The sequence below is a fragment of the Macrotis lagotis genome, chromosome 4 (assembly GCF_037893015.1).
Source record: "Macrotis lagotis isolate mMagLag1 chromosome 4, bilby.v1.9.chrom.fasta, whole genome shotgun sequence".
NCBI lineage: Eukaryota > Metazoa > Chordata > Mammalia > Peramelemorphia > Peramelidae > Macrotis > Macrotis lagotis.
Genome location: NC_133661.1, coordinates 277,833,231 through 277,846,042, shown reverse-complemented (window position 1 = coordinate 277,846,042; position 12,812 = coordinate 277,833,231). Strand labels below are relative to the sequence as shown.

The window sequence follows — 12,812 nt, the reverse complement described above, 5'->3', positions numbered from 1 at the left end:
AACTAAGGTAAACTGGTTGAGTTGACTTACCCAGATTCACACAGCTTCTAAAAGTCTGAGGTCAAATTTGAACTCATGGTTGAGATCATTCTATCATTATTCTGAGATTCTATCTCACTCCCAAAATTAAAAACTTATTTATTCATGTATTTTTATTGACTTTAATTTTTATAACTTCTCTTGTTTCTGTTAACTGTTTTCTTAGATAAACAAGTTTATTCACTATCTGGGTTTTATTGGTAACATATATTTGATGTGAGGGACCTAATCTGGAAAAAATAAAATAAATTTATTTTTACTATTCTCTTGAGAGTGATCAAGGAGAATAATATTTATCCAGAACCCTAAAAGAATTATCTACCTAGACTACCAATATTGGATATATGGTAGAGAAATGAAATTTTAGCTCAATATTTATAAGAAAATAAAAGAATGAGCATTCATTTTGTCCTCACAAAGGTCAAATCAAAGTCTCTCTTGAAAATGGGGTAAGTCAGATCTCAGATCAAATATCTATTTATGTCTTATACAGGTCAGTTGTATTTATATTAAACAAGAAGTGTCTATACATTTATATTACAGCACTAGTCTAAATCAACAAATATAACAATTTCCCAAAGCTCATTTTTCTGTGTCTCAGTCTTTAACTTTTATTAGATCTCCCTCATACCTAACTCCTCTTTTCCCAATGTAGCCCTTGGGCAAGTAGTTGGTACTGTGAATAGAGCAGTAGTTTTGGAGTCAGGAGGATGGGAGTTCATAATCCAGTCTCAAAGACTTGATTCCTACTAGCTCTGTGACTCTGGGCAAGTCACTTAACCCTGATTGCCTCACATCCAGGATCATCTCCAATCATTCTGATTCATATCTGGCACTGGACTCTAGAGGAGAAAGTGAAGCTGGTAACTTAGCACAGCATCCTCTCACTCAAATCCAATTAATTTTCTTGTCATGGCATCACCTCTCTGATGTTATAGTCTTCTTTGAGAACGAAGGACAAACATCATCATCAATATAGCCTCTATTATCTTTTCTTCCCTGGGAATAAAGATTCTGTGACTGGAATGGAATTATTTGACTTGTGATAACTGATGAGGAGTTGAGTTTCACATAGACTTTGGTTCTTTTCAAACTTCTACCATAGTGTAACTATTGTAAAAGGGTTTTTAGAAGGTTGAATGAGTGACATTTTTGATTCAAAAGGATGAGGAGGTGCAGCTAGATGGCGCAGTATATGGAGCAAAAGCCCTGAAGTCAGGAGAACCTGGGTTCAAATCCTGCCTCAGACACTTGATAATTGCCTAGCTGTGTGACCTTGGGTAAGTCACTCTTAACTCCATTGCCTTAAATAAATAAAATTTAAAAAAAAGAAAGGATGAGAGGGACTTCAACAAATGAATGGAAATGATGGTGAGAGAATGTTGCAAAATTTAAGTGTGTAAGTGGCTGAAATTAGAATTACGTGTGCAGGCCATAACATAGCAGACACATCTGCAGACTAGCCATATCTTTAAAAAAAACCTCAAACCTTTCCATTAAGTTACATTTGTCATTTATGTATAATTAGTTCTGAATTTCTTCTATAAAGTATTTGATAGTGAGAATTCCTTAACATCTAGTTTGACCTAGATTCTTCTTATGCTCTAATTCTCTGATTCTATAATTGTAATTTTTTATTTTTTTAAGTTTTTGCAAGGCAAATGGGGTTAAGTGGCTTGCCCAAGGCCACACAGCTAGGTAATTATTAAGTGTCTGAGACCAGATTTGAACCCAGGTACTCCTGACTCCAGGGCCAGTGCTCTATCCACTGTGCCACCTAGCTGCCCCCAGAATGGGAACTTCTTGAGAGCAGGAGTTGTATTGTTCACTTTTGCTGTATCTCTATTACTTAAGGTAATCATAATATATTATGCTTCTTCTCTTTCTTTGAAATAGGCCTTCCACCTTTAAACATACTCAGGCTCTCCATATCTGAAAAACTTCTCCATGATCCATTAAAATCAAGTTGAGGATAACCAAGAGGCCTCAAACCTGTCAGTGAGTTAGGGGAATGTATACTCCAAGGATATTAAGACTTCTGCCAGAGAATGGGTGGATGAGAACATTTTTTTCCAATGCCATGAAAGTGGTTGAAGCAGACAGTGTGGAGCACATAAAGCTTGGTCAAGCATCAAAGACACAAAGGTCATCCATTGCATTCTAGATCATCACCACTCTTTCTTACTTTTCTCTTGACACTGATTTTGATGTCAGGAAGAAAGAGTGAGGCTTGACTTTATGCAACTCTGTCTCAAATCTAATCTCTGCCCTCAAGTCAAGGCATTGAAGTAGGGAAATTCTGGGCAGAGAGAGAAACATTGTAATTTTTTAATGTATTGTAATGTTCTTAACAAGGCCCCCTTCTCAATTAACAAGCACTAAACCAAACATTCTGTTAAATAGTTCATCTTTAAAACTGTTAATCCTTCTTCATTCTATTTTGTGCTAACAAAGACTTCCAGATAAATGAGCATCTCCAAATTAAGGTAAAATACCTTGTGCTAATAAAGACTCTGAAAGTTAAGATATTATAAATTCCTAAGACCCTTAGATATGACTCTAACTCTGAGCTAAAGATAACTCCTACAGACATGTGCAGGTGCCTTATGTCATGCCTTAAGCCACTCCTTAAGTCTCTCCCTGGTATCTCCCCAACCCCTCCCTTATCCTTCTAGCACATACCACATATCCTGTCAAGGCATATGCCTGAAGTAATCATGTTCAGGTATTGGCCATTCTTTGACCCCTCCCCCTGGCACAGAAGGTAGACTAGATTTCCTTAGAAAGCTCTGCTCCCTCTCTCCCATGCTGCTCCCATGCAAATATACAGCTGCTTATCTTTTCTTAACTTCACTATCTTCTAAAAAACACTCATTTTTTCCTACCTTGATGTTTTGGGGTTTTTTTAAAGATTTTTCAAGGCAGTAGGGTTAAGTGGCTTGCCCAAGGCCACACAGCTAGGTAATTATTAAGTGTCTGAGACTGGATTTGAACCCAGGTACTCCTAACTCCAAGGCCGGTGCTCTATCCACTGCACCAGCTAGCCACCCCTCTACCTTGCTATTTCTTAAAGAACTCTGTGAATTAGCTTGTAATCTTTTTTTTTTTGCAGTAACCTTGAAATTAAAATTCATGGCTTTTCTCATACTCCTGGGTCAGAGAGCCTTGTAATTTCTTCACTTATAAACAATACCCCCAGCCCAGCAGGTTTTGCAGGGATGCTGATCTCCTAGGCATCCTTCATCAATATCATTCCTTGATGTCATTGGTCTATTAGAAAATGTAGGATAGAAAAAAATTTAAAAAAAAAGAAATTGTAGGAAAGGAACACCCTGAGTGTCCTGGCAAGGAGAAAGGGGGAGTGACTGGGAAGGAGTCTTACCTCTCTAATGAGTCCTGTCTTCTGAAGTAGCCAAAGTATAGCAGCTGTCCTTAAATACCTAGGGTTTGGTGGGTCCAGGAGAAGGTTGTAAGGGTTCCTTCTGGCAAGATTAGGGAGTTAGCTTGAGTGTGCTGCCACAACTCATTATTTCCCTGGTTGTATGCCTTCAGAATTCTATGCTGTGCCTCTCCTGGATTTGGTACCAAAAGAAAGGTCAAAAGGTGGAACATGGTATAAGGAGGGTGTAATGCAAATGGAGGTGAATGCAAGGCTGTTAAATGAAGGAGGGAATAGCAGGTTGGGTCCAATGTGGGTATCCTGCAGTGGGTAATTGGGGAGCACAATTTTTTTTTTGCAAAGCAAATGGGGTTAAGTGGCTTGCCCAAGGCCACACAGCTAGGTAATTATTAAGTGTCTGAGACCAGATTTGAACCCAGGTACTCCTGACTCCAGGGTTGATGCTTTATCCACTGCTCCACCTAGCTGCCCCAGGGGAGCACACATTTTATAGGGTATGTGACAGGAAGCAGGTTGTTATGATTTCTTTAGGGATTGAGAGTAGTTTGGAGTCTCCAAGGAAGTTGTGAGTTGTTTGGGGTTTCCATGGGGGTTAAGTCATTTGGCATTTCTATGGAGATTAACTCTACTTTCTATATCACACACCCTATAAAAAGTATGCTCTCCAATTACCTCCTGATGGGTACCCACTTTGGACCCAGTCTGCTGTTCCTTCTTTTTTTTTTTAGGTTTTTGTAAGGCAAACAGGGTTAAGTGGCTTGTGCAAGGCCACATAGCTAGGTAATCATTAGGTGTCTGAGTCTGGATTTGAACCCAGGTACTCCTGACTCCAGGGCTGGTGCTCTATCCACTGCACCACCTAGCCACCCCTATGTTCCTTCTTTCAATAAACAGCTTTGCATTCACCTTTGTATTGCTTTCCTCCTTATACCTCTGGCCCACCTTTTGACCTTTCAGCAAGGGAGTACTGTGCAAAGTCACCAGTTTCATGTTCTCCTAAGGAGCCATCTGGGTCTAGTAACCAGATATGGATCAGGGTGAGTAGGGATGACCTTTCCCTCCAAATTATATGTTAATAATAGAGGAACCAAGTTTTAGGCTCCTTGGTTTACTGAGAGTCTTGAACCTGGTTTGTTTTGCAACTGCATACATTGCTAAATAAATCATTTGTCTGAATGAAATTCAATTCCTTCCTCCTCTCTTTCCAAATCTGATCTCTCTTAACTTCCTTTTTTCTATTATTAAGAAATTCACCCATTCACAACTCTTAATGCCATCTTTGTCACCTCTCAAATGAAGTTTGTTGTCTAATCCTGTTCCTTTTGTAGTATCACTTATATCCATATCCCCCTTTTGATTCTTGTTTTTGAGATTTTCATTTCCTCTAAATTTGACTCTTGCAACAGCTTTCTAACTAGTTTTTCTGCTTTTACTCTTATTCCCTTTCAAATCCATATATCATATCACTTCAAAACTTCTTTATGCATTGATTTGACCATGTCATTCCAAGCTCCTTAGCCCTTCACAATCTTTCTGCAATCTGAGTTTTTGGAATGATCTTGAAGCTGGGAGAATGACTCAGGGGAGGGGACTTACAAGGATCATTGGGGGTCTATTTATCAGAGAGATAAGAGTTATCATAAGGCTCTCTGACTCAAAAAGGTAAGAAATAAAGAAAGGTAAGAAAAAGCATAAGTTTTAATTCCCAGGCTACTGCAAAAAGTTATGTTAATTTAGAAGGCAGTAAGGTAAAGAAAGTGAGTTAAGAAGAGAGTAAAATGTGAGAAAGTGTAAAGGCAGTTGGAAGCTACCAGTCTCCCTAAGGGGGATTAGAAGCAGCAGTCACATCATTGACATAAGCCCCCATGAGAGGATGAGTAACAAGGAAAGGTATAGGAGCATGGGAAGATACCTGGGTATCATGTTCACCAAGAGTAGGCCAGTTTCACTGGATGACAAGCAACTCAACTAAGAAGAGGGTAAACTTGTAAGGAGTATGTAGGGAGATGTAGGTGGGAGGGTAAGTAGCTCAAAGAGCAGAGCTCAGGTAAAAGGGATGTGCTGATAGGGGTGTAGCTCAAAAATTTTAATCTTTTCTGACTAGGGCAGGAATCCATTGTTTTGTTGATGGGGTTTCAGTTCCTTCACCTTATCTCAAAAACTTGAACAATGGGATAGAGTAGAGGGAAGATGCAAGGTCAGTATTGTCGGGGGTCGGCCCTGACCGCCTGGGTGGATAGGACCTCCCCGGGAGTGAGGTCAGACCAACCCAGAGAAGACACGGCTCCTTAAGGGGAGCAGTGGCTTCGCCTGGTTGGCCTGTCCGGGGTCTTCTTCCCCGGACTCCCGAGTGAGCTCCTCAGTGGGCACTGCTTCAGGCGTCCCTGGTTTTTCCCTCCCCCGGGGATCAGCGAGGAGGGACTCAGGCAGACACTTCTTCAGGAGGCATATGTTTTATTAGGTGCAGAGGGATCCCCCGAATAGCTCAGGGCGCTGGTTAATATAGGGAGTTATTTCCGGGCTGCCACCCCAATCCGCCCCGAGGGCAGAACCTACCACCCGATTGGAGCAATGGACACAGGCCAACCAGGCGAAGCCACTGCTCCCCTTAAGGAGCCGTGTCTTCTCTGGGTTGGTCTGACCTCACTCCCGGGGAGGTCCTATCCACCCAGGCGGTCAGGGCCGACCCCCGACAACTCCCCCTTTTTGTTTGACATGAGTATGTCTGCCTTGAGTTGCTCAAGGGCCCAACGCCCCATTTTTACAAACAGAGAAAAAAGAAGGGGAAACAGGCAACATAGCAATAAGGCCATTAGACACCATGCACCAAGAATCAACAAATAATGCATCCAATGATTAAGCTCTATCTTATTTATCCAATCAGGGAATAGACCGTGATCATCCTCCATATCTTTCTTATACTGATCTGTGATATTCCTTATGGTATTGATTATTTTGTCTAACTCATCTAGATAGATAGGTAGGACAGTCACTGCTTGTGTGGTGAAGACATTACACCAATAGTCTGTCCTCTGTCCTTCGGGGCACACCCAATATAAGTCATAAAACAGTTCAGCCCAAAGGTTCCAGATGGTGTTGTTCACTTTGGCAGGGGCAGTGTTGTCCGTAGAATGAATGATAACATCGAAGGCTGCTGCGGCTTTCCAAAGGTGCGTCTGTGGTCTGGTACTGTTGTCTTTCATCACATGCGGGACCGGAGCAGCAAAATAGGGGCCTGGGCCGCCATCCAGGAAATACACTTGAGTGCCGTTCACGTTGGGACCGTAGACTGGAACTCCTGTAGAACAAACCTGTACGGCTTCAAACATAGTTGGTGAAGGAGAGCATGGTGGTAGAGGGGAATGGGGTATTTCTTGGTTAGGGGACATTCCTGCAGCCACTCTAATCCTGTCCATAAAATTACAAGGGCCATCAGTTTTATTACTTTCCCAAGAGGCTTTAGTGGTATTGCATCCGCCTCCCAGAATCCAATGCCACGTTTTATTGAACTCGCTCAAAGCCATTCTTCCTATATAACTGTTATTGGGCAGAGGGAGTGACGAGACATAGTGTATATCTCCTTTGGTCTTATCAACTGGCGTCAGATAGGCCACAGGCATAAGATGTTGGATCATAGAAAAATGCAAGAAGTCACCATGCCCAAGATTGCTATCTGGTCCATGAGGGGTTTCTTTAAGTGTTCCATTTACCACCTGAGCACAGAGGGGGTGAGAGCCTGTAGTAAGGCATATCGGAAGATGCAAAGAAGTCAAAGTTACAGGGCTATTCAGATCATGTTTCTTTTCAGGAGGAGCCCCTTTAAGTCCTCCTAGCACTAGGTAGGCAGAGCCTGCTAACTGTAATTCCACTGGATCTCCTATCCATGTGGCTGGAACAACTGTAGGAAACCCTGGTATTACTGTCCAATAAGTAAAATGAGTGGCCTCAGTAAGATTTTTCCAATGAAGGGGAATGGATCGGGAGTCAATGGGTTTTAATCTGCTTAATATTCCTAGTATACTTAGCCATTTATGTGCCGTCTTTGCTTTCTGCGTCCTGTTGAGGCGCTTCCATCTGCTTTTTTGGTGGTTTCTCTATCTTCTGTACAGGTCCTGGTCCACCTGGTGGGCACCCAGCGTGTCCCTTCACCTGTGTGGAGACTCAAGAATCCCTTTCCCCATACCATCACCTGGGCGGGACCATGCCACTGTCCTTCCTCATCTCTCCACCATACTGTTGTGGGTTTATTTTTTGTTAGGTTTTTTGTCTGTGTGTGTGTTTCTTGTGTTAGTGGAGTTTGTGGAGGTAGTATTTGTTTCATAACCAGGCTGCAAAGTGGCCATAATAAAGTTAGAAAAAGTGTCCACAGTGACATGAATCAGGCTGGCCTGAAAGTGGGTGACATCCATCTGATCTGCATACATGACTATCTCACTTTTGATATCAGGGTCAAGGAGAGCCGAGTCAGCTATGGCATTCCCTGAGTAGATTGGGCCAGAAGTGGACACATGAGATCTGACATGTAAGACATAGAGGGGGTCAGAGCGGTGTAGGAGAGACCGTTGTGCTTGGTGTAAGAGATCTATGACTGCAGAATTGGACAAAGAAAGATCTGCTAGAGCTAGCTGTTGCAATAAGACAAAGCAGTAATAGCTATCAGTGATTAAGTTAAAGGGCTCATAAGCACACAGTTCTAAGGCTATCACAATGGCCTGCAATTCATTCTTTTGGGCTGAGGCATATGGAGTTTGTAACACCTTCAATATCTTCTTATCTGGAATATAAATAGATGCTCTATGGTGTTTGGTAGCATCGGTAAAAACATTGACTCCCTGTACTGGTTGAGGAACTACTGGGTTGGAGGGATACTTCAAAGGGAGTTGCAACCATCCTCGTAATGAGGGAGGTGGATGACCCTGAGAAGTGGGATAAGTAGACAATAACATGGCCCACTCCTCTGAGTTCTGTGCTAAATGAGTAAGTATTGCAGGATCTTCCTGGAGCAGTAACATAGGAATGGTGCCAAAAATAGTGATCGCAGCTTCTGCTGCTTTCAAAAGGAGTTGTGCATCCACTTCAAACCTAGAGGGTATAGACTTAATGGGTTTTGATGAATGTACCCATTGTAAAGGACCTGTAACTTGGAACACTACTCCGGCCTTACCCAATGAAGGATGACACACCAAAGTTACATAAACCGGAGCGGTTGGATCTAATCGGGCAACAGTTGATGTGGATGCCAAGTCCTGTATCTGGGTAACAGCTTCCATGGCTGCAGGGGTCCATGTACGGGGCGAGTTCAAATCAGATGAGCCTTTTAAGATATCATACAATGGATACATCATATCATTGGAAATAGGAACTACATTCCTTAGCCATTGGATTGAACCAATTAATTTCTGAAAGTCATTTAATGTAGAAACTTGAGCTGTATCAATCTTAGGAGATTTCTTCACTAAATCCTTGTATACCTGATGTCCTAAATATGTGTAGGGAGGTAGCAGGTTCTTGATAATTTACAGCAGGTACACTAAAGGCGAAGTGCTGTCTATCTACAGGGTTAAGGGGTATACTATAAAAACAATCCTTTATATCTATAACAGTTATGGGCCAAGCCTTTGGAATGGCAACTGGAGAAGGTAACCCAGGCTGGGTGGTACCCATAGGTTGTAAGGTGGCATTAACCTTTCTTAGATCTACTAACATTCTCCACTTCCCACTTTTCTTTTTGATTACAAAAACTGGGGAATTCCATGGGCTGGTGGATGGCTCTACTTGTCCAGCCGATAAAAGTCCTTGTACTATGTTAGCAAGGGCCTGTAATTTCTCTTTGGTGAGGGGCCACTGATCTACCCAAACCGGTTTGTCAGATCGCCACGTCAGCGGTATGGGTTGCGGCCCTCCAGTGACCCCTAGTGGTTTAAAGCTGTGTCTGTAGTTAGGGACAAGCCCAAGGTTTGCAAAACAGCCCTCCCCCATAGGGACATAGGAATAGGAAGTACCAAAGGGCGGAAGATCCCTGCCACATCATCACTTTTCCATTTTAGAAATCTTAGGGACCTTTTCGCCAAAGTACCTCCTGAAACTCCCGTGATGTCTTGGGGAGTTTTTGAAAGTTCCCAACAGGGCTGCCAATCTTTTGTGGATATGACCGAGACATCAGCACCTGTATCAATTAAGCCTACAATCTCTCTTCCCTCCACTATAAGTGGTAAAGTGGGACGGTGGGCTGATATAGCCTGTGTCCATGCCACAAATGTGTCCTCATGGGTACGCTCTCTCCAATCCTTATCTATCCAGGGGAGGGAAATAGCAAGAGCAACAGGCTCACCGCCTTTTAGCTCTATTGGGTAATGATGGGGATTTGTAACAGTTATAGAAGTCTGGCCTGGGCTTAGGAGCTGTGTGTGGACAATGACTTGGGGAGCGAGAGCAGTTCCAATCACTAAGCGGTGGAAGTCCCTAGGGGAGGCTTTAACAGTAGTCGTAGTCCATGGGCTCAATTCTGTGCTCTCTGAGAGGGGAATAGTAACCGAGGGATTTAACAGATCAGCCCTGGGGTTGGGCCCTCGGCTTCTCGACCCCTCTTCCCGTTTCCCTGCGGCCCACCATTGCTATACTTCTGGTTTTTGTTTTTCTGCCTACAATGCTTTGCTATATGACCAGGTTTACCACAGACAAAGCACTTCATTGCACTCTTCTGGGAATTACGGCACTCAGCTTGAAAGTGACCGGTCTTTCCACATCGGAAACAGTTTCCTTTACCCTTTGATCTAGGCACTAAGTTTGTGGTTTGTAAAGCATTAGCGAGGAGATTAATAGAGGTTTGGAGAGGGTGGGGGGGGGGTTCCTCGTCTAGGGCCTTATCAATTATCTCCTCTAAGGAGGGGTCAGCAGGCAGAGTAGCTAGCAAGCCCTTTGAATGAGTTAGTCCTCCCTTTATTAACTGAATGATTAATGGTTGTGCTGCATTCCCTGTCCCGAATTTCCCTTCCACGGTGGTCTGCACTCTGCTGATAAAATCTACAGCAGACTCCCTATTTCTTTAAGGGTATTTGGGGGCTGGTTCCCTCAGGTCGTCAAGCCCCTCATCTGGGGGGCGGGGGCCATTCAGGTTCCCCTAGTAACGAGGGCCCTGTTTGTGTTTCTCCGGGCACGGCTCCCAGTGGAGGCTGCGGGTCAAGAGCCGCAGCCACCACGGAGTAAATCACAAAGTCCGTGTCCGATAGAAAGCCAGGTTTTTCTGTGTTATAAGAGGCCATTTGAGTTCCTACCACTCTCCATTTCTGAGGGTCAATGCCGGTGTGGGAGACCCAAGGGGAGACAACCAATATTTTTTCCACCCAATCCTTACATTCTTTTATACGGACTCTTATGCCATGAGTCTTTACTAGTGCATGTACTTGACATGCTAATACTCCTGAATCCTCTGGCTGTAAATGCTTAGACATTCCTTTGCCCATGTTTACTCCCTCTAGGTGTCCCGTGGACCTAGGGTGTCTGCCTCTTCTGTTTTTACTTAAACAGGCTTACCTCACTCGGCGGGGTCTTCGGGTGTCCCTGTTCGGGGGCCAGTTCTGTCCGGGGTCTTCTTCCCCGGACTCCCGAGTGAGCTCCTCAGTGGGCACTGCTTCAGGCGTCCCTGGTTTTTCCCTCCCCCGGGGATCAGCGAGGAGGGACTCAGGCAGACACTTCTTCAGGAGGCATATGTTTTATTAGGTGCAGAGGGATCCCCCGAATAGCTCAGGGCGCTGGTTAATATAGGGAGTTATTTCCGGGCTGCCACCCCAATCCGCCCCGAGGGCAGAACCTACCACCCGATTGGAGCAATGGACACAGGCCAACCAGGCGAAGCCACTGCTCCCCTTAAGGAGCCGTGTCTTCTCTGGGTTGGTCTGACCTCACTCCCGGGGAGGTCCTATCCACCCAGGAGGTCAGGGCCGACCCCCGACACAGTATAGAGAGAACAGATTAATTATAAAATATGTTTCTCTAACCAAAATTTCTCCTACTTAAGTCTTATATTTTTCTACTCATGATACTTTGCAGCCAACGTGGACTACCCTTTATTCTTTGAACACATTCTATACTTTCTTATGCTTTTGCTCATATGTTCCCTTACATCTTTACTCCTCAGTTCTATTCTGTAAGATCCAAATAAAATCCCATCTCCTACATGAAGTCTTTCCCTAATTTATTATTAGAAATAACTTTTCTGTCTTTGTCACTATCACAGAACTTTCCTAGACAAAGCCTGAGCTAAAAATCCAACCTCTGACATTTATTAGCTGTGTGAACCTACTTCATTGCTATATCCTTTAGTTTTCTCAACTGTAAAATGGCTATTATAATAACATCTACCTCCCAAAGTTGCTACAAGGATCAAATGTGATAATAATTTTAAAACACTTAGCACAGTGCTTGGAGCTTAAAGGAACTTGTCAAACACTTGTTCCTTTCCCTGCCCTTTACTCATATAAAATTCAGTTTTATATTTTAGCTTATATATATTTATTTATTTTAATCTCCCCTTTTTGTTTGTTTGGATTAGATATTTTGTCTCCTTTTTTCCCCCTCTTTTCTCCAGACATAATAAAATATATATTTAGTTTTTGCAAGGCAATGGGGTTAAGTGACTAGGTAATTATTGTCTGATGCCAAATTTGAACTCAGGTCCTTCTGACTCTAAAGGCTGGTGCTCTATACACTGTACCACTTAGCTGCCCCCATAATAACATATTTGCAAGCAATAAAACTTAATGTTTTACTATTATTTTTTGCTGAATATTAGATCCAAAATATATATGAATTTGGTGTAAAACTTAAAAATCTAAGGCTAAAATAACAAATAACATTATGACTGCCCTGAACAGAGACTGAGGAAGAATATACATTAAAAGAACAAGGGGATAATTAAAGCTTCTGGCAGCTAGAGAGTCAGATTATACATTTGTTCACAAATATGTCATCTTTTCATTGCACAGAGAAGATGGCTATCTATCTTGTACCTGATTTAATATTTAAGAAATACCGGAAACTATGTGATTCTCCCAAAGATAACTAACCAAAGTTCCCAAATTCTAATCCTCTCTCTTCCTGTGATTATTGAACATTTAACAATAAGGGAGAGAGAGATTCCAGAAGCATATTATGATAACGTTTAACTGCATATTCTAAAATTTAGTTTCGGGAAGGAAGGGATCATAGCTGCTAAGGCTAAGAAAAGGTAAATGAACCCAGATTTAAGCTCCCTTGCCCAACTCACAATGTCACTAAGCAGTTTGGGCCTCTTAACATGTAGCTATTACTATACCCCAGATTTGTAGAAATGCGATTGCTTTTCATTCTAAACACTAGATAGAAGACTCAACTA

General features: G+C 42.7%; 1 protein-coding gene across 2 annotated transcripts; it reads right to left on the bottom strand.

Moving 5' to 3' along the window:
- Window positions 1–5,873: 5,873 nt before the first annotated feature.
- LOC141522577 (uncharacterized) lies at window positions 5,874–11,386 on the bottom strand. Of its 2 annotated transcripts, none has more exons than XM_074236103.1 (2): window positions 10,973–11,386; window positions 5,874–7,588 (listed from the first exon to the last, which is right to left on the bottom strand). In XM_074236103.1, exon 2 carries the CDS (start codon window positions 7,072–7,074, stop codon window positions 6,100–6,102), a length of 975 nt encoding a protein of 324 aa, XP_074092204.1. In that variant the 5' UTR covers window positions 7,075–7,588; window positions 10,973–11,386; the 3' UTR covers window positions 5,874–6,099. The 2 variants fall into 2 exon arrangements, with proteins under 2 accessions (XP_074092204.1, XP_074092205.1); XM_074236104.1 differs by having other exon boundaries at window positions 5,874–7,560.
- Between the last annotated feature and the right edge of the window lie 1,426 nt (window positions 11,387–12,812).

What these genes read in the sequence shown, in the direction of transcription:
- LOC141522577 (XM_074236103.1), bottom strand. Translation starts at nt 7,074, where the DNA reads ATGATCCAACATCTTATGCCTGTGGCCTATCTGACGCCAGTTGATAAG.